The sequence below is a fragment of the Hylobates moloch genome, unplaced genomic scaffold, assembly GCF_009828535.3.
Source record: "Hylobates moloch isolate HMO894 unplaced genomic scaffold, HMol_V3 SCAFFOLD_20, whole genome shotgun sequence".
Taxonomy (NCBI): Eukaryota; Metazoa; Chordata; class Mammalia; order Primates; family Hylobatidae; genus Hylobates; species Hylobates moloch.
In genome coordinates, this window is record NW_026652295.1 from 4565460 (window position 1) to 4586761 (window position 21302).

The following is a 21302-nucleotide window of genomic DNA, read 5'->3' on the forward strand; positions in this document are numbered from 1 at the left end:
TTGAACCATGTGTATGTATTATAACCTCTTTACGTTTTTCAAAAAATATAATTAAAAAAAGAAAACCCTTAGCAATTAAAATATTTCCACCAGTTGAATCAAAGTCAAGTTGTTTTGCCAGGGAGGTTGTTTGGCTCCTCTGAAATGTCCATTCGTGAGTTTTCTGGTGGATTTGGCTTATTCTCTTTCACTTTGGAGGAAATATTTCTGATTCATAATTCTTCATGCTCCGCCCTCAGAGAACTTCTGCCATTGCTAATGTTACTGGTAAAGCCTGATCTAGTTTTCTTATATTTCATTCCTTTTTTCCCCATCCACTCTGTACATTCATCACCACATTAGATGATATTTGGACAATCCATACAGATAGGAGGATAATTATTTGCATTCTTAACCAGGCACAGTGGTTCATGCCTGTACATCTCAGCTGCTTGAGAGGCCAAGGTAGGAGGATCACTCGAGGCCAGAAGTTTGAGACCAGCCTAAGCAACATAGCAAAACCCCATCTCAAGACCCTGGCAAAACACGGTTGCTGCTGTTGAGCTGTGACATACGAGGGAACGTTGGCAGGATGCTTTATGTGGTGGGGGAGAGGAGAGCTATCTTCAGCTGCTTAACAGGGCTGTTTGAAAAAGGAGTGGAACTGGGACAAGTAGATGGACTTTCTGATAGTCCCTCCCAGGGCAGCTAGAAACAACTCCTGAGTGTCCCACAGGGGCGGTGGTCTGAAGTGGTGGCTGCCACACAGCTCTATGACCCGCAGAGAAGGCTGGCTGCATCCATGTGTCTATCCAGTTATCTTACATTTGGAAAAAGAAGTTTCAACTAGATGGCCTTGACTCTAATAATAAGATATTTTCTTGAATTATTTTCTTTTTTTCTTTCAGCTTCTCAAACCTGGAATAGATACTCTCCATGAGACCCATTCTCTCTTGATTCTGTCCTTTAAAAAATCCCTAACTATGTAGCTTCCTTTCAGTAAGTACCTCTCTATCTGTATTTTTTAGGCAAGGTGAAACGAAAGAGTGACTTTCTTGTCAGACCTTGAAAGAGAACAAGTGGCTTTAAAAGTAGACTTTGGCATTCTAAAGGTTCTAAGTTTTAATGTTCTTATATTCATTCAGTCCTAAGTGTGTAATGAACATCTTTATCCAACTCAAAGATGACACCTGGGAGTGAACTGGTGGTGGGACATCACAGACTACTGTGATTTCAAACTCTCGGCAGGTACATCTCCGTTCATGGATGCATTAACAGCCAATGGGACAACCAACATACAGACATCTGTTACAGGAGTGACTGCCAGCAAAAGGAAATTTATTGACGACAGAAGAGACCAGCCTTTTGACAAGCGATTGCGTTTCAGCGTGAGGCAAACAGAAAGTGCCTACAGATACAGAGATATTGTGGTCAGGAAGCAGGATGGCTTCACCCACATCTTGTTATCCACAAAGTCCTCAGAGAATAACTCACTAAATCCAGAGGTGAGAGGTGCTCTCGGGCTGGCGTGGGCTTCGCGCTTCTCCCCGCCTGATTTCCAGGCCTGCTTGGCGGAACTGGCTCTTCCTGTGCTTTTTCTAAACCTCCTTTTGGGCCCTCTCCTGATGCCCACCAGAAGGGAAGGAGCAGAGGGGAAGTTGCGGGCTTTGCTCCGTGTCCCACCTCCGATGGCCGTGAATTCAGGATGGTTGGCCTTTGCTGAGTGTCCGTCCCTATTCTCCTGGGTGTGGGTCCACCCAGGCCTCTGTGCCTCTGTGGTTCACCTCCTATCTGGAAGCTCTTCATCTGGCAGGCACGGGGCTCCATGAAGGCACGTGGAAAATGTGTGTGCACGCGCTTTGCTTTAGCTTTCATCAGATTCTTAAAGGGTTGTTTGTTCAGACAGAATTTAAATGCCCCGGGGGTCCCAGTCCCTTCAGAATATTTATCATCTTTCCAGTCCCCAGATACTCCTCAGCGGCTGTAGCAGAACACACAGCAACAGGGATTTCCACACATGCTCATTGCTGATAGTGCCTAGTAAGTTTTCCAGAACTGGTTGTTGGAAAGGTTAGAACATGAATTTTGTGAAGTTTCTAGAATTGGGAGTATTTGAACCTAACCTGTACCTTTCCAAAATTTTAAGTCCTAGGAGTTTGTGAGTAGCTAGGTTGAGTTTTGTCCAGACAAGAAAACCTAACTACAGAAAGTCTGTGTGTTCGCCCAGGGTCACATAACAAACCAGTTCAAAGTTGGTCCTTGGTACATTTTTAGACTGCAGAGTCCCTTCATTGGTTATTTTTAAATGCTTCACAGAGATCATTTAAAATGATTTTATGCCCTAAAATTACCAGTCCGTTCTAATGTGCTTGGACTTAATGCACTTATGCACCAAACTATTTTCTGTCCCAAGTGTAATAGGGTAGTTTTTAAAACAAAACAAAAAACAGTAGAACTGAACGAGTTTCTTTCAACTGGTTTGAATGTGCCACCTGCTGTCCAAACTGGAGAAGTGCCCAGTGATATAATAAGCAACTTGCCTTATCTAAGAGCCGCAATGGCTGTTAAGATAATATAGATTCTCGTGTCTTTTTAATTATACTCTAGTTATGTAGTTATATTTTACTCCATCCCCAGCATCTCAATTTCTGGTTACAGAAAATAAGACATTTGCAAATTAATTAAAATCATGGTAGATTTCAGTAACTGTATCAGGCTATGATGCATTTTTCATAGATGCAGATTATCCAGTAATAAAATGCTTTTAGGCAGGGTGCGGTGGCTAATGCATGTAATCTCAGCACTTTGGGAGGCCAAGGCAGGAGGATCACTTGAGCCCAGGAGTTCAAGACCATCCTAGACAACATAGCAAAACTCCATCTCTTCCAAAGAAGTTGAAAAATTAGCCAGGCATGATGGCACAAGCCTGTAGTCCCAGCTACTCGGGAGGCTGAGGCGGGAGGATTGTTTGAACCCGGGAGTTCGAGAGTGCAGTGAAGCGGGAGGATTGTTTAAGCCCAGGAGTTCAAGAGTGCAGTGAGCCTTGATTAAACCACTACACGCCAACCTGAGCAACAGAGTGAGACTGTCTCCAAAAAAACATCCTTTTAGGATTTTAAACCCAAAATATTCTTTGCCACTTTAACTTCTGGTGACTTGCAGGTAATGAGAGAAGTCCAGAGTGCTCTGAGCACGGCCGCTGCCGATGACAGCAAGCTGGTACTGCTCAGCGCCGTTGGCAGCGTCTTCTGTTGTGGACTTGACTTTATTTATTTTATACGACGTCTGACAGATGACAGGAAAAGAGAAAGCACTAAAATGGCAGAAGCTATCAGGTATGTAAAAATGATGTTTTTTAAACATTGGTTGGGTGTTTTGTTTTTGGTATACCAATCCTGATAAAATGGGGCTGACCAAGCCTTGAGAATAAAATATACATCTTCTTCCATGGAGAGACACGAGCAGCAAAATTAATTAAATCATCTGTCTTTTCTATGGGCCTGCCATAAATTACTACTTGCCTTGGGCAAATAACTGATTTCAAGGTTGGTTTAAACCCAGCAAGTATTCAGGGAATGTTCTGATGATTAGAGTATATGATCATGTGTAGCTAGAGTTCCTATTGTTTGTGCCATGAGTATGTTCTGTCCTCAACCCTTAAATAAAGATCTCTTACAAATAATAAGCTACCATTTGCTTGACTCTGAAGTAAATTGTCTAGGCTTTATGACGAGGTAGTTCCGTAACATCACATGGAGAGTTTTGTTTTTTTGTTTTTTTTGTTTGTTTTTTTAAATACAAGTAGTGCACATTCTTGTTCAGGTTCATCCTAAGTTCCAGCTGGACAGAGAACCAGATAGTAGGGAATAAAAAGCGGAAGTCCTCCTTCTCCCTCACTCCCCTCAAGGTATCCAACATTCATTTGTGTGTCTTCCCCAAACTTTTTCTGAACATTTTGTTCTCATTTTCAGTTTAATTTTTTAGACTTATTTTTAAATTCTCCAGTAAAAATTGTATATACTTATAGTGTACAACATGATGTATTGAAACGCGAATACATTGTGGAATGGTTAAATCAAGCTAATTAGCATACGCATTACCTCACATACTTACCATTTTGTGTGTGTGGTGAGAACACTTAAAATCTACTGCCAGCAATTTTCAAGTATAAAATACATTAACTGTGGTCACCATGATGTACAATAGATGTCTTGATCTAAGCATTTTCAAATATTTATTTCATATATACACACAAATAATATCAATTTAGTTCTGTTGTTGCTTTGCAACTTGCTTTTTTCATGTGCCAGTATGACTTTGAGATATTTCTGTTTCCTTGGTTGTTGGATTTTCCTCTGCTATATGATAACATATAGCAGCGAAACTTTCTCCAAAATCACTTAATTCTGCTAATAGCATATCCCCTCATTTATCATGCTAATCACTCTATAATTAGAAGTGTCTGATTTTTCAGAGATGATATTTAAAATGGATGAAACCTAGTCACCAACATGAAAGTTGGCTATGCTTCTCTACCCACCTCCCTAAAATGACATATCCCCAGGTGGCCCCCATAAGCCCTTTGTGCTTGCTTTTTAACTTACAGAGGATGAAAAATGAAAGAAAACGTAGACTTGCAAAATGGCAGTAAAAGTAAGTTGGATCTTTTCCAAAATCCCAGATTCCTGGAGGGCTGAAGTTGAACTACTTTTGATAGTTACTGGGCTCCAACTGGGCATTGCCCTTGTTGCACTGGGCTTTCTAGCACCTAAACCTTTCTACAGCTTGCACAGCAGGATTGGTGTGATGGGCGGGCGGGGGGGGGCGGGTGGCACTCTTTTTTCTGTTTTGGTGAGTCTGGGGTAGGCAGGGATGTCTTTCTTTGACTGACATCCAAGATAGCTCTGATGGGCACTGCCCAAACGGCCCATCACAGGAGTCCTGGAACCCACACCCCTGGGTTGAAGGGGATTGCCTTAGCCTCTCATAACATATTTAATCATTTTCAGAATTACTACATTCTCTCATATGATGTACACATGTATTTAGGAGGTTATCCCTTAATCTTTTGAATGTTACCTTTCACAGGCTATCACGTGATGTGTGTTTTTTTCAGAAGTAGTTTGAAATTTTATGGTCTAATCTTACTAAGTGTCGTTTCTGATCTCCTAGAGGATTTCATCCCTGTGGTACACTAGGTGGGACCATCGTGTTCTTCAGTCTAAGATTAAACTGCTTGATCAGTGTCATACATCCTTGGCTGACTCTCAGCACCTCTAAGACAGCTTCATTATTATCCATTCAGGGTGAATTCCATGAACTTAACTTTTATTTTTAAAATACAAACCACCGTGCCTCATATGGTCACTTTGTATGTTCTCCATAATATCATGCTGAATGTACACATAATACTGTGTACATCTTTTTGGTAGCTCTGCGGTAATAAGAAAATCAGATGTGTCAGCCAGTGCTTTCTTGGTCCTGGTTCCACGTGTGAGCCCGGCTGGTGCCTCGCCGGGTGCAGCTCACTCCTCCCTCCAGCATTGAATTCCCTTGGACAGAGGCTGTGGGCTTGTGGCAATGGGATTAGTAAAAGCAGAGGAAAGCTAGATCAAGTCAGATTTAAATGGAGAATCTCCTTTATTGAACTTTACGTCACTTTAAAAGTTCATTTTCATCAGCTCCCTGCTCACTGCACTCTCCCTACTCCCCACAAAAAGCTGGATTGATATTCTTGTGAAGAGCCAAGTCCTGCTTCAGGAAAACTGACTTGTTTCTTATTTATGTGACTATATTTTTGTCAATGTGAATTTTCCTTAATATACTCTGGCAAGATCAGAAAAATAATTAGTTACACCAGAGTTACTTAACCTTTCCTGTTCTTATTTGCATTTAAATTAATTTTTATGTGGATAAAAGCTCTTCCTGTGTATATTTTTCATTTCTCTGGTGTCTTGTCTCATGTTCCTTAAAACTTGGAGGCAAAGGACTTCATTGTAGCAAGTTTCCAAAGGAAAACGGGAAACAGGAAGATGAGGTTTCGTGTTAGGTCACCAGGTATCTAGAGCAGCTGACTCCGTGACGAGGATTGGTGGTTTGCAGTTTGCAGAGGAATTGCAACAAAAATATTCTGCACATTCGTGATTAAAACAAAATTATTTCAAATTCATGAATAGCATTAGGCTTTTGAAGTCTGCAGGAACCAGTAGCTGCCACTGGGTGTTAGGGAGCAGGAGACTTCCCTCCCCAGAAGTGAGGTTTCTTCTTCTTCCCACAGAGGGAGACCGGGGGCCCTGCCCAAGCAGTGCCCCAGGTTCAAGAGGATTTGGGAGAGAACAAAGTGAGCCAGTAAACATGCCCCATGACCCTGACCTGTACCCCTGCTTCAAACGAAGGTGCCATTCAAATGAGAGAGACCTCAGCCATGGAAAGGCAGCACACTGGCTGCCCAGCTTCAGGTCCCTGCTGCCTCCTTCTCCCCAAACATTCCTTTGACAGTCCCTACATCTTATGTGATTTTCCAACTCTTTGATGTCTCCAGATTAGTAAATGTCCTTTAAAGCAAGAGTTTTGTTTAGTTATAAAGTCTTTTTAGACTAATTATGTGGCAGATACCAGCCTCCTTCCCTGCCACATACCCAACAGCCTTGAATTCAATTCCAAAGAAACAAATTTAAATTCAGTACGTTGTGTGGCACACATTTGAGTGTTCATACATTTTGATTTTAAGTTTAAAACACACTCGGTTGAAGCCCACAGAAGCAGGGGCTACTCGGGAGAGGACCATCCCAGGCTTGAAGGCAGCCCCTGCCTCGCCTCTGGTGCCTTGTGCCTTGATTTGCAGCTCCCTTGGTTAAGCCTTTATGGTCCTGGAAAGTTTCTACTAGGCAGAGAAAGCATTTCTGTCAAGGTTTTCTTTTTTAAAACGAGTCTCTGTGTGCACCACATCCATTTCTGGCATCTCAGGGCTCACTCTTCAGAATGGCCAGTTCCCATTCCCTGAAAAGGGAAGGGAGTCTTTGCTCCAGAGCGTGCTGGTTCATTTCATACACCGCCCAGAGAGAGCCGCCAGCTTCAGGTGAAGTCACCATTCCAGGCAAAAGCAAAAATACAATTTCAGTTCCAAAAAACGCCTTCAGCCTATCAAAATCTAAGTTTTGACTTACCAGTATCTATTAATATTTTAGAAGCAGATTTTTTTATACAAATATATGGGCAGGGGGGCAAGGATATGTGAAGTAATTCCTTTTACTGTTTCTCTGTAGAATTACCTTCTTATTACCTTGATTTTGATCATCCCTTTTATGTTAATTTATCGCCCCATCCGTGGTTTCCAGATGTCAGCCTGGGCAACAGCTATAACAGTTTGCCTTCTGTTCCATGAGGCAGATGAAATTGGAGCTACTCAGATTTTGGAAACAGCTGCTCCTTATCATGGAGACAGTTCAGCAGTTTTACCTTTTCATGAGTCATCAGTTACTGGGCCTAGAAAATATATTTCCATCTTGTGTCATTGACCCCATATCCTCAAAAGATGACACAACTGAAATAGCTTCATGTAGTTCTTCTAGGCTTATTTCAAGAGTCTGCTTAAAAGATTGTCTGACACTCTGTGTCATTCAACCCCAGTGTGATCTTTCTAACAATGCCTCAGGCTCTCTCATTTAGAAAGACTTAGTGCAACTCATTCATTTGAATGAGTTAATTCTTGCTCAATGCAAAGATCCCACAAACCTTGGGGGCTAGGCTGAGGTCCAGCTGCTAAACTCTGCAATTCCTCACTCTCCTGTTCACTTACCCAAAGACACACCCTCTTCACCTCCCCAACCTGCCCCTTCCAAAAAATATGAGTCATCCGTCAGTGTCTCGGGGAGTTGAGCTGGGAGCTATCTCAGATGCTGAGTCACGATTTTCAGAGAAGATCTGAACAGATTGCTCCGGTTTTAAATTGCTGAATTGTAGAGAGCATCTAGATTGTTATTTTCAGTATTAAAGATGGGGGTCAGGTTTAGAATCCAGCGAGTGAAAAGCTGTCCTTACTCCGCACTTCTGATCTAGAACTCCACCTGCACTAAAGGGACTATCTTGTGTTTATTCTTTTCTCCATTGTGTGAAATCATAACAAGAAACAACCTCTGAGTGTAAAATCAGCTTCTAGTACTCGGGGGAAGAAAATGCACATTCCTAAAGTGGTGTGACACCAAGCTACCCTGCATTGAAAAGCAGTCTCCTTCTCCAGCCCGATCTGAAGCAAATCCCAAAATAGCATTGGCTTGATTTATTAAACCTCTATCCTGTGCAGAGGCTGCCCCACGCCTAACCCCGCTGTCCTCCGAACTCCTGCTGCAGCCGTACCCTCCAGCCCGCAGTGGAGCAGGATGTGGGTACAGGCCTGAGCCCTGTGCTGTTTGCTCTTCTTGTTTGCGGGTCTCATGTCTTGAGCCAGCCTGTGACACTCTTGTCTCTGTATCCCCCAGACTGTTCAGTCCACTTCCACATAAACTCAGGAAATAGCAGCTATTGCCAAATCATCAGTGAGCTGTCTGAAGTCATGAGCCAAGGCCAGACCCAGATCCCAGGGTTTTTGTGGCCCCTAATCCACCACTGTACACTTAACACCAGGCTGTCTTACATGCTCTGGGCCAGATTTCCTCTGTGACAGCTTCTTGATTTGTCTTATGAAGCCCAGAATAGGTACTGGGCTCCTGTGTCTTCGAGGGAAGACAGGTTGGGGAGCAAGATGTGTTATTTATAGAGCCCGAGAGCCACCTGCAAATTCCAGCGCAGCTCATGGCTGCATGTTACCCTATGGCCTTCACATAGGTCCTGTAGCGACAGCCACCACATGCGTGGGCTCCAGGCTGTCACCAAACCTTTACAAAACGTAGTAAATAAGTCTAGGGTCCATAACTGCTGGGGAAGGCCTTAAATCTCAAGGCTTCATGATTTCCGCAGCATTTACATCTTGGTAAATTGAATTCCATGATAGACTTTTCCTTTGCTCGAATATGCAATGTTTTGAGTAATTCCCCATTTATTTTTCATTTTAGAAACTTCGTGAATACTTTCATTCAATTTAAGAAGCCCATTATTGTAGCAGTCAATGGCCCAGCCATTGGTCTAGGAGCATCTATATTGCCTCTTTGCGATGTGGTTTGGGCTAACGAAAAGGCTTGGTTTCAAACACCCTATACTACCTTCGGACAGAGTCCAGATGGCTGTTCTACCGTTATGTTTCCCAAGATAATGGGAGGAGCATCTGTGAGTACCTTTTTAAAAAAAAAAAAAAAATCATTCTAGAAAGCTTCCTGAAGAAATCTAGTTTGGTTGTTGTTTTTCTAAAGCTGCACAGATGTCTGTGCAGACTTTCCATCTTGTAATTCAGATTTGGGTTCATAGATGTTGTTGACCCTTTTTGCGTCATTCCCTAGAGAAGGACTTCATTCATTGAGGAGCCTACCACTTTGCATAATTCACACTGATATCTACTGTTAGTAAATATCCAATCTGTAACCCAACAATTTGCAATCGAAAAGTTCTTCACCTAATAACTTAAAAGCTGCACTTTAAAGAGAAGGCAGTTTTAAGAGGGAGCAAAGTTACATAGGATTAGAGGGTGGTCTTCCATATAATTGTGTGTTTTTATTTCTTTAATGTTGAATCCGTTCATTATAGTAGTTCGTGTTTGTATTGTAGCTTGTGATTTATCAAGCAATTATTCACATCTCATTCTCTAGTCCTTGAAATAGGGCAGGAGGTGGTGTCACAGGTCAGGTTCTCCAGAAGCAGACACTGAGATGAGTTTGGCACATGGAGAATTAGCAGGTAATCAGTACCTGTGGAAGGGATGGGAAGGAAGCAGGACCGGACAGAGGAAGAGGTCAAAGTGATACTATGTCCATCATCCTTGGCTGTGGGATGCACGGGAAGCATTGCGTCCTGAATGAGGTGGCTCCCTACAGCTGAGGGCATCCCTAAAGGCACCCTATGGCCGTCTGCTAACAGCAGCACCCGCAGCCAGGTAGCCAGGCCTCCCCAGAAGCGATCATGGCAGCACAGTTCCATGTCCACCACAGTTCACCCCAGGGCCATTCAGATCATTCGTGCACCTTTTGGGGGTCAGCTCCTTCAGGTTCCAAGGGGCATTCTTTCTGGGAGAAACTTAGAGGAAGAAGATTAGGCAGCAATAACTTGCAGGCCGGAACCTGAAATGTTTAACCTGGATGTTATAATCAGTGGGTAAAAGTGTGATGAGAACAAGGATATTTGGATCCTCTCATTATTTGCAGTGGGAAAAATAGTAACTTTAGAGAAACCTGGCAGGTACCACCTTGCTGAGTGGTCAGAGTTCACAGAAATAAGACAAAAGCCAACATGAAGCACTGCAGGGAACACAGCCATCGTCGCTGCGTGGGATTCCTCCTGAAGGTGCGGCAGCTCAGTCTCATCATGAGGAACATCAGGCCCAGACTGGGGGGCAGTCCACAGACACCCACAGTGCTCCTCCAAAGCGCCAAGGTTGGAGAAGACGTGGAAAGACTGAGGAACCGTCTCAGACTGGAGGAGACCAAGGGGACATGATAGCTCAGAACATCAGGGACCCTGGATGGGCTCCTGGGCCAGAGAAAGGACAAGAGTGGGAAGGCTGGTGAAATTCACATCGTGTTTGTAGTTGAGTGAATAGCACATTGTCAGCGGCTTTGGTCATCTTAAGATGTTATATGACATTTTTTAACCTAGGGAGAGCTGCCTGAAGGTTGATGGGAACTCTGTACTACTTTTGTCATCTTCCTGCATCTAAACGTACTTGAAAACCAGAACATTTAAAATAAAGGAATGCAAGAGAGGAGGAGGAAGGTGAATAGGCCAGACCGTGTCCCCCAGTGCCGCACTGGTCTCAGAGCTGCCCTGCTGCTCACCTTCTCACACCCCAGGCTAGTTCCCCTCACCCATAGCTCCCACCTCTGCTGGCCTCAGCAGCCGCCCAAATCCTAAAACACTCACCCCCAAGGGATCTGTGGCCTGCTCACTGTGCCCAGCGCAGAGTTGGTGCACTTGTCCACTTAGCTGCTATAGTTGATCAGGGGAGGAACAAGTGGCACCGGCCTCCATCCCATTTCCCAGGCCACGTGTCCTTCCAGATAAAGGTCTTTGTACCATTTGTGCTACAGATCAGAAAACGCTGCTGCCCACCGTCATGGAGCCACCTCCAAACTGGCACCTCTCAGGCCGTGCCGACACCCTACCAGGCTGGCAGCTGTGGCAGGTGCTGTATGTGACTTAGCCACAGGACTCTGGGGTCCTGTCCCCTGACATGGTCTTTGCTGTGAGGATGGTGTTCTGTTCACAGCGCAGCACCCTGAGGCACCCCACACTGGTGGACTAGACCTTCCATAGCCACAGAGAGTGGTGCTGCCTGAGGATCTGCAGGTGGGACAGGCAGACTCAGACCCAGAGGATGCGCCCATGCCTGTTGGAGCCGTCAGCGTGCTGCCCAGCGCCTCCAGGCGGGCCTCCCTGGGAATGGTGCCATGTGGGCCAATCACGTTGGCATCTCCTGCTGGCAGACTGGACGCTCAGTAGCAACAGCGGCTGCATCAGCCTTTGATAAGTCAGACTGTGCTGTTGAGGCCCCTCTTGCCAGCCCTGGGTGGCCAGTGACCACCAGCCGTCTCTCAAAGCTGTTCAGTGGCCCCTCCATGGCGGATGCTGTCAGGTGGGCATTAATGTGAGACAGCAACCTGCATGCTTCCCGTTCCTCCACCCACCACACGCCTCTGTCCAGGACACCCACCCCTGCTGGGAGCTAGTGTTATTCTAACCTTCATCCACTTTTCCTCCTACACCGGGGGTGACCAGGTGCATCTGCCACTGGGGGCATTTTCCTCACCACGTTCTCTTCCAGGCCTGCTGGATGAGGCTCCGGTGAAGTTGCTGTCCCCTTTTTGGCTTGCCCATCCACCCAGTGAGCCAACCCACCCACAGGCCATACTCAGTCACAGGGAGTCCCCCCATGGCTGTACGTATGAGGTGAGGTAGGGCGCGGGTGCGCAAGGGTCTGGGGGTGACACAGGGGTCTAGGCTGCCGGCCCATGCCCTCCGGAGCTTGCCAAGCCCAGCTGTGCATCCGCCGCGGGCCCTGCCTGACCTTGCACCTGTGGGGCTGATGGAACTCAGCTCATGGTGCTCACTTCCCACGTGTGGTCATGTGGGGTCCCATGGTCAGGCGCTTCGCCTCTCCCAGTCCCAGTCAGCACTCCAGGCTTGCCCTTCCCTGCTGCGGATGGCCTCACCGGCTGTGCTGCCCTCCTCCCTCTGTCACTGACCACAGGCTCCGTATGCATTTTGTCCCACCCCTCCCTACTCAGCCCCGGCCTTTCAGCCTCACTCAGCAGGGCCCCCACCTCCCTCATGCTTCCAGTAGCCATCCCAGCAGCCAGGTCAGACCATCTCCTAGGAACCTAGCAGGGGTAAATCAGTATCCCAGGAGAGCCCCCACATCAGTGAATCTCCTGTCCAGCTTGTGGTTGGGCCCCAGGTCAGGCGCCCTGAGAATCCAGGCCCTCGTGTCTTCTCACAGCTCCCACCTGTACCCTTGGCTGGGTCGTGCAGCCCCTTTCAGGGAAGAAGCGAGTTACAGGCCTGATGCCAGGAGAGGGGATGGGGCAGGTTTTGGGGGGCAGTGTTGCCTTGCTGAGAGATATTTGCCCTATCTTCTAGCAAGGGGGGCTTACGTGTTCTGATAGGGATGGGTGGGCCATATCTGTAGGCTCGGGATCAGAGGAAGCTAGAGTTCAAAGTTGGGGGCATTCACCCATACCAAGTTCTAGGGTACCTCCCCACCCCTCCAAGCTGACAGACCTTCCTCCAGTGGCTGATGAACCTGGGTGGAGCTTGACCACTCTTGCTGACAAGTCCAGGGGCTAGGGCCGGGTCTCAGCCCTCTCCGTCTCTTGCTACCGGCTGCCCCTCTGCTTGCACCCATGTCCCTGCCCTCACCTGTGAGAGTGTTAGCACGGGGATGGCCGCCTGTGCCAGGTACTGCGGCTTCTCCACCTGGCCTGTTGGGGGCTGGTCCCTCTTTGCCAGCTGGGGAGCCATGCGGTTTCTAAATCCCTCTCCTCACCCTCGGTCTGTCCACTGCCCCCATCACAAGGTGGTTTCTCTGGAAGCTAAGATAGATTTGGGAAGCAGGGTCTGGTAGATGAGGTGCCAGCGTGTGTGGAAGGGCAGAAAGGAAGCAGGATTGGGCAGAGCTGACTAAAAGGGAGTTCTGGAACCACGTGGCTTCACGGCGGTTCCAGGTGTCCCACTGCAGTTGGCCGTGGGGTTGGCAGCCCTGGGAAGAGGGGTCCATGGAGGAGGCCGTGAGCTCTCTGTTGCCTGCTGACACACTTCCCCACAGCAGGCAGCTTGCTGGGGTGGGGACTTGGGTGGCTTATCCAAGTCGTTTGCTTTGTCCTTTACACTGTGCTGCACGCACCTGACACCGCCAGACTCCCATAGTAAAGAGTCATTATCAGTAAAATAAGTTCATCGTAGTGATTACTGTAAACCAGACTGTGTCCTGCCAGTTAACCCTGTCCCGGCAGGAAAGAATCCTCACCCTCCAGAACATCCCGTGAAGCTCATTTTGAGTTATTTATCCAAAGGAGGTTGAGATCTGAGGTTCTGACCCCTCCCACTGTATGATCTATGGAGATGTGTGGTGTTGGTGCAGATGTGGGGCAAATACTAAACCAACTTGATGTTCAGACACATTTTGGCCAAAGACGTTTTGGAAGTGGAGCCCTGGGGCTGAATGCTGCTCAGGGGTAGAGGTCTCAGAGTTCACCATGCCCAGAAAGGGCCGTGAGGCTTGAAGTCATCACAGGACAAATGCCTGCCCTCTGGTCAGCCGTGTTGCTCCCCACTCTACAAGCCTTGACAGGTCTTTACTTTACGCTTCCCCTGGGAATGTACTGGTGCCTCTTGAGCTGCTGTTTTCAACTGGGCAGTTTTCACCCCCTGACCTCACTCACCCCGGGGGACAATGTCTGGAGACAACTTGGTTGTCACACATGAGGAGATGGCTATTAGCTGAGGCCGGGGTACTGCTCAGCACCCTCCATAGCACACGGGACAGCCCCCACACCAAACAACAGTCCAGCCCAGAATGTTCCTCGTGTCCAGGGGGAGAAACCCTGCTCTAACTCAAGAGCGAAGAGCCTGCGTTTCACTCAGCGTGAATTCTACACTTTCTGAGCAGAGTATCTGACGAAGCCTCTCTATAGAAAGTGAATAAACGCTGTTCAGATGACTTGTGTTATGACAACTCTTGTTGAAAGTGACTATGCAAATGATGTAAATGAAGTCGTTCCTTTCATGAGCCTTTGGTGTATTTGAGCTTTCAGCAGCCTGAGGCAAGGCTGGGACGAGTGTGGTTTTCCCCACTTTGCATGTGCAGAGCTCTGCCAGGAGGGTAAGCTAAAGGAATCACATTATCAAGATAAAAAGAATATGCAAATAATGCAGGCTGTGTGGCCTCCGGTTCTTGCAGCAGGCCCTCAGCTGTAGGCGCCGGCTACGTAAATCAGCCGAGGAGTCTCTTCCAGTTTAGCCTTCCTAGTGCCCAGTAGACATTCATGGAGTGCACAGAGGATGGCACGGTCTGACGCCCACAGGCTCCCACGTGGAAATCTTGCACCTCTCAGGGGCCTGCTGGGGTGTGAAGCTGGAGAATGCCCAGCGAGTACCTGAGGGCCTTACCCCAAGCTCACACCTTGAGAGCCGTCTCTTGGGGACTTCAGAGAGTAGCCTGAGGGAGCAGGTGGTAAAACCTCTGCCACAGCCGTCCCCATAAGGCTGAAGATTGCTGGATCCCCTCTGCTCATACTGGGCCAGTTTCCTCGCCACCCCTCCTGCTGTACTCTGGCCGAACTGAAGACATCTCTGTTTAACTTTCCTCGGCATTTCCCATTTCTCTGGATGGTTCCACGATAACTTTCTTTTAATAGTTGGACAACTTTGACCACATCGTGCGGTGATGTAGGTTGTCTACAGGGAATCCCTGTGCACTCAGCCATCTCAGAGCAATGCGCTAGCTGATCAGGTTCCCGCCGACTGCATCTGTGTGCATCTGTTATTCGGGTAGAAGTTTGAAACCTCTCATTTTAAAACTACTGAAAATAGTGTGTTTATGTAAGAATATGCTCACGTAAATTGCGTGTATTTAATCCTATAAACAAATCTTACCAAGGGAGATTTGTTGTTTTCTTGGGTGACTGTCATTCAAACCAACTCACTGGCCATGTTTAAGTGAGAAAGCATTAACCACCTAGCATGAACCCTGTCATTTTGCTCTTGAGTACATTGAGAAACGCCCTTGCTTGGCCTGCACATCCAGCCACCTGGAATGGAGAACACCGAAGGCAGGGAAAGGATCGCCAGGGATGAGCAGGCATGGAGCCAGCGGGGCTAGGGAGGAAGAGCAGCCGCAATGAGTGAGTGCTGAGCAGAGAGAAGGGCCATTCTCGGCTGGCATCAGGCCCAAGAGAGTCAAGAAAGGGGGATGAAAGGGAGACAGGGAAGAGAACAGTGGTGGGGCTGTAAGTTGACCTCCAGGTGGCAGAAAATAAAGTTGGAAGAATTGACTGGGACAGACAGCCAGGGCCCTGCAGGAAGGGCGGGAGAGGAAGCCTGCGGACACCTGCCCTTCGTGACTGAGCCACAGGCACCAGGCCTGGCAGGATCGCTTGCCTCCGCTGCCCAAGCTAAGGCTCTGCTAAGCTGGTCCTGAGAACATACTTCATGCTCAACTTCAGGGATGTGGCTGTAGTGTCCTCACTCTATGCTGAGAATGAAAGAAGCACAGTCTCTGAAAGGAAAACCCCAACAGCACAGGGCACTTCCTGCGGCGGCAGCACACCGGGAGTCCCGCTCCCTTTCCTGCTGCATCTGGGTCTGCCGTTAGAAGGACTCTCAGAACCACTCACAGTAAGGTCAGGTCACATTTCTAAATCCGTTGTTTATGGACCGTCTTTTCACTGAGAAGAAGCTCTTCAGTTCAGGGGTTTCTAGAACTTCTCCAGACTTTTCAAAAACTCATGACTTTGTCCAAGTTGTTGCTCCAGTGGCCGACTCCACTTTGAGTGATCATTAAGAGCCTTGCAAACCCTTGCGAGGAGCCCGTCCCCAGCCCTGTTTTCCAGCCTCTGCCTGCATGGGAGGGGCGGTGAGTCAGCCACGTGTTTGCTTTGCCACCTCTGCCTGTGTGCTCTCCAAGCTGTGGGCTTCACATGCAGTAAACGGCATCAAGACATTGACAGAAGGTGTATGGGCAGTCTTAGTCTTACACTGTCTCAGCGACTTTAGGGCCTTTTCTCTGTTTTGTGATTTTGCCTCTTGGAAGTGGAAGCCACCTACCGAAATTGTGTTTTACCAGAGCCCCAGGAGCTCATAGTCAAGGCTTTGTGACGTCAGAGTTGTTAGGAAGGTTAACCAGGCAAGATAAACGACAGACCAAAAATTGTCCCATCAGGCCAGTGTGGAGTTTCTTTATCAGACGTGTGCACCCCTTCCCGCCTTATCTCGGCATCTGTGAGCCTGTCATTTGAGTGATGTAAAATCCATACATGTCGTGCTGAGACCTTAAAAGTGATCTAGTTAAATGTCATGTATTAAAAAAAAAGTGATCTAGAATCCAGGACAAGGTTAAAATTAATTTCATATATACACATATATATTTTTTTTTTAAAAAGAAAAACTAATGTTAGCTTTCTCCGTTGAGCCATGTGAGGTAACTATAGCCAGCCCCTCTCAAGCCGATTACGGTAATTTTTTGACACATTCAAGTCCTGGATAGTTCTGTCTTTTCATATCCAAGCGATACAAGGCAGCCTCCAAGGTACACTCTAGCAGAAACAGTCACTGCCATTAGAATATTTTTTCTGTATATTAAAAACAAGTCACCATTGGCCTCCTAGATAAAGAAAATGTTTGGTAGGAGTTCTATGCCTGGTTCAAATCCTTAAAATTATAAATTGCCTAACTTTGCATATGCTGCTTTTCCCGGGATTGTTTTGTGTATTAAAAGAGCTCAAACGTGGGAAGGGCCGGCATTAGGGGGAGGAAGGCAGATGGAGGAGAGGAAGTTATACCAGTAAGTTTTTAAACGAATGGCAAAAAGACCTTCTCTATTTAAGATTTCTTTATTGAGTCCCTGTAATTCTGTAGTAGGCTGTAAAATAAGACTTTTTTTGCATTCCTTTTTAAGAAAAAAATCATCAGCCCAATAGATTACTTTCCCACCTGCCCAATGGACTGCACCTTGCCCAGGGTCTGTTCCCAGAGGCCCCTAGAGAATGTGCCCCATTTCCCTGCAGGGCTGGTGTTTGTGAATGTCTCTCTTTGGTGTGGATTTTAAGGGATGGGTCTTCCCTCCCCGCCTCCCACCGCAATTCATATTACATCCCCTCTTCTTCCTTGCAGGCAAACGAGATGCTGCTCAGTGGACGGAAGCTGACGGCGCAGGAGGCGTGTGGCAAGGGCCTGGTCTCCCAGGTGTTTTGGCCCGGGACCTTCACTCAGGAAGTGATGGTTCGCATTAAGGAGCTTGCTTCGTGCAATCCAGTTGTATGTCTAATTGCTTCTGTTACACATGTTACTTTTTAAAAAGTAGAACCTTTTCCCTCAGAGAGCTCACAAACTTGCAGTTATTCCTAAGTCCTTTACATTTGTCCTCAACAAAGCACCTTCCCATGAAGTCCTGCCAGAAGCTACTGCCGCCGCCACCGTCCCCACGCACGCCTTGCCTTCCCTTTGCAAATACCCAGGAACCACAGAAATGGACTTCAGTCTGAAATGTCAGCGAGTTAGCAAATGTCCTATGAAAGTCAACAGCAACTAACATGGATATAATTCTTTACTGGTTCCAAAGCCTTTCATCCGCATTATTAGCTTCTCCCCCCTTTCCCCACAGTGGGCCTAAGTTGTTTTTCGGTTGTTGTTGTTGTTGTTTGTGAGATGGAGTCACACTCTGTCGCTCAGGCTTGAGTGCAGTGGTGTAATCTTGGCTCACTGCAGCCTCAACCTCTCGGGTTCAAGTGATGCTCGTGCCTCAGCCTCCCGAGTAGCTGGGACTACAGGCATGCGCCACCATGCCTGGGTTATTTTTGTATTTTCAGTAGAGACAGAGTCTCACCACGTTGGCCAGGCTCGTCTTGAACTCCTGACCTCAAGTTGATCCACCCATCTCAGCCTCCCAAAGTGCTGGAATTATTACAGGCATGAGCCACTGTGCCCGGCCTCCTAAGTTTTTGTTTAATAAATGTGCTGAATAGGCCGGGCACAGTGGCTCACGCCTGTAATCCCAGCACTTTGGGAGGCCAAGGAGGGCAGATCACTTGAGGTCAGCAGTTGGAGACCAGCCTGGCCAACATGGCAAAACCCCGTCTATACTAAAAATCCAAAAGTTAGCCAGGCTTGGTGGTGCACGCCTGGAATCCCAACTACTCTAGAGGCTGAGGTGAGAGAATCGCTTGAACCCGGGAGGTGGAGATTGCAGTAAGTGGAGATCACACCACTGCTGTCCAGCCTGGGCAACAAAGCAAGACCCTGTGTCAAAAAAAAAAAAAAATACAAATAAAATTTATTTTAAATATGCTTCTAGCAAAATTGCATTTGGCAAATTACAGGATGTGAAACGTATTAATATTAACTGACACAACTCCCATCCCAGGCAGACAAGCAACCCTCATTATGAAAATTACATTTTGTTTAGAAAAATTCCCTCAACAGGCATCCTCAGAGCTTTCTGGGCATCAGCAGAGCAGACGTCCAGTTCGGGGGTCCACGCCATTATGCGGCAGTGGCGCGGGGCCGAGGCTGATCGCAGGCTGGCTGCCGACAGCCCAGCTCTCCTTTGAAATAAGCCGTTTTGAAGTTAAGAACGCACCCAGTGCCTAGCGTGAAATGTGCTTTGTACATATATTAGGCCCGACACATTCTGAGAAAATGTCTGGTAACCTTTTTAACAGGTGATTGCTGGAATTTGATGATTGCCTCCGTAAATGTGGAGGCACGAGGGACCCGTGTCTGCCCGCACGCACCCTGCTGACTGGCTGCTTGTTTTCCGGTGCAGGTGCTCGAGGAATCCAAAGCCCTTGTGCGCTGCAACATGAAGATGGAGCTGGAACAGGCCAACGAGAGGGAGTGTGAGGTGCTGAAGAAAATCTGGGGCTCGGCCCAGGGGATGGACTCCATGTTGAAGTACTTGCAGAGGAAGATCGATGAGTTCTGAGTGTCGGCCTGCCCACTGGTGACACCGGGATCAGGCTGAGCAGAAGAACACCACCGGCTCGTTGCCCTAATCCATTCTCACAGCCTGAAACAAGCTCCCCCGTAGCTTACACTTGGAAGCAGGACTGGGAACGTCCACGCTATTTATTACCGAGGAGTTTTAAAGTAACTTTAAATAACTACAAAGCTTCTTTGTCCAAACGTCATTATTTTATACTTAAATACACGCAAGTGTAGAAGTATAAAGGTGAGCACTAGACTGCTCTTAGAAGCTCTAATTTTTGTTTTCTTTGGCTAGTACTGTATAAAAAACAGAATTGTGTTTTATTGGTTTTGGATGACAGGAAAGTCTGGAATAATGTTTGTTTTCCTCATTTCTTCCTTCTAGAACACAGAATCTAAAGGGGTATTAGCCAGCCTCGCCTCCCCTGCCCCACATAGAGACACAGAGTGATCTGAGGTGTTGGCTTTTTCTCCAAGAAGGTACAGATACCTCAGATTCGGGAAACTCTAAATCAAAAGACTTAGCTTCTAGGATAAATACGTCTGATGAAAAATCCGCTGAGGAGCATACCCCAAACCAGACATATGCTTAGATTCATGCTGAGATATCAATTGGTTTCCCCTTCTTTTTAAAATACGACCAGTTCTTACCCAGTTAACATGAAGAAACCACTGTCTCTAGAAGAAAGCTTGTTTTGCAGTATTAGTGAATCACTGAATAGCTTAAGTATGACTATCTAAGTTATAAGTTAGTCTTTAGTGGGTTTTAAATAGTTTTTCTGACCCTTCTGAAAAATAACTACATAAGTGCTTCTTGTTGCTGGGTGAGAAATACTACTTTATAGACAGTTTTGGTTTTCTGTTTGCAGATATGATTGATGTATTACACCAAAATAAAATATTTTTATGTTTATAAAGTGTAATTTTTAGGTTCACTTAGAATATATTTTATTTAATAAGTTAAAATTCTTTTGGCACACTATTAAATGCAAAAACTCCTTTCAAAACAAAAAAGAACTACCTTATATTCAACATTTAATGTTCTTGGCCTCTGCTTTTACGTCTATACAATATACTGAGTTCAGTATGGTGTCCAAGAGTGCCCTGTGTGGATAGACACGTGCACTCCTTCCAGGAGTGGGTACTGATTCCAGACTCCAGATGCCTATTATTAGTTAGGCTTCTGAGCTTGCAATCATATTGAATGTATGAAGAGCGAAATAAAATCAAATTCTTATTTTTGTACAGTTTTGAAGTTTATACTTAGAACTGACCACCTCCCCGGCCACGTGGAGAGCTGTACAGTGTGTAAATCTGCCTTTATCTTGGATTGATTGGTACAGTATTTTTGCATCTGTGGGACCTACCTTTTCGTTCAGTAGTTTGAACTATATATAAACTGTACAATCTGTAAAGTTTTTATAGAATAAATATTCAGCTGTGAAAACTGGTTAAATAAAACTAATATTTCTTAACACATTTGAAATGTTTCTCTGATTCTTGTGAGGTTTCTCATGGGATGTTTTTTTTGTGTGTGTGAAATATACATGTGTGTGTAAAGCATCTGTACAGTTTAATGGAATGAAGCCCTGTGTGACTAACACCTGCGGAGGACCTACAATTTGACCAGTATCCTCCCTGGTCACCTTCACCCAGGTGACCATTTCCTGAATTTGTGTCCATCATCCACTTCTCCTTCAAAGAACTTATTCCTAAAATAAATTACTTTTAGTTCTACATATTTTTAACCTTTATATCATATCACAGATAAGCTTCTGTGACTGAATGACTTCATTCAGTGTTAAATTTTCTCTTACGTAGAGTTGTAACTTACCCCTCCTTTACCCAAACGTGTAATGTGGCTGTTTTCACTCCTGTTTTACAGATGAGGAACCTGAAGAATTCAACACTTGCCCAAGGCCGTGTAGGTAATTTGATCAGGAGAAGCATCAAGCTTTTATCCAAGGTCGATGTGGCAAAGCACATATTCTGGCAAAAACACCAAGATGTCAATGTTGCAGAATTTACAAATAGGGAACTAA

General features: G+C 46.2%; 1 protein-coding gene across 6 annotated transcripts in view; it reads left to right on the forward strand.

Moving 5' to 3' along the window:
• The window catches only part of CDYL (chromodomain Y like), a 242352-nt gene extending 221613 nt beyond the window's left edge, over window positions 1–20739 (forward strand). For 5 of the 6 annotated variants that reach the window (XM_058432201.1, XM_058432202.1, XM_058432198.1 and 2 more), the window contains 5 exons: window positions 1228–1484; window positions 3142–3314; window positions 9030–9240; window positions 17449–17592; window positions 19100–20739. In XM_058432201.1, the coding sequence (XP_058288184.1) occupies window positions 1228–1484; window positions 3142–3314; window positions 9030–9240; window positions 17449–17592; window positions 19100–19258 (944 nt within the window). In that variant the 3' untranslated portion in view covers window positions 19259–20739. The remainder of the gene's footprint in view (window positions 1–1227; window positions 1485–3141; window positions 3315–9029; window positions 9241–17448; window positions 17593–19099) is intronic. The other variant, XM_058432200.1, reaches the window with a different exon arrangement.
• The last annotated feature ends 563 nt before the right edge of the window (window positions 20740–21302 follow it).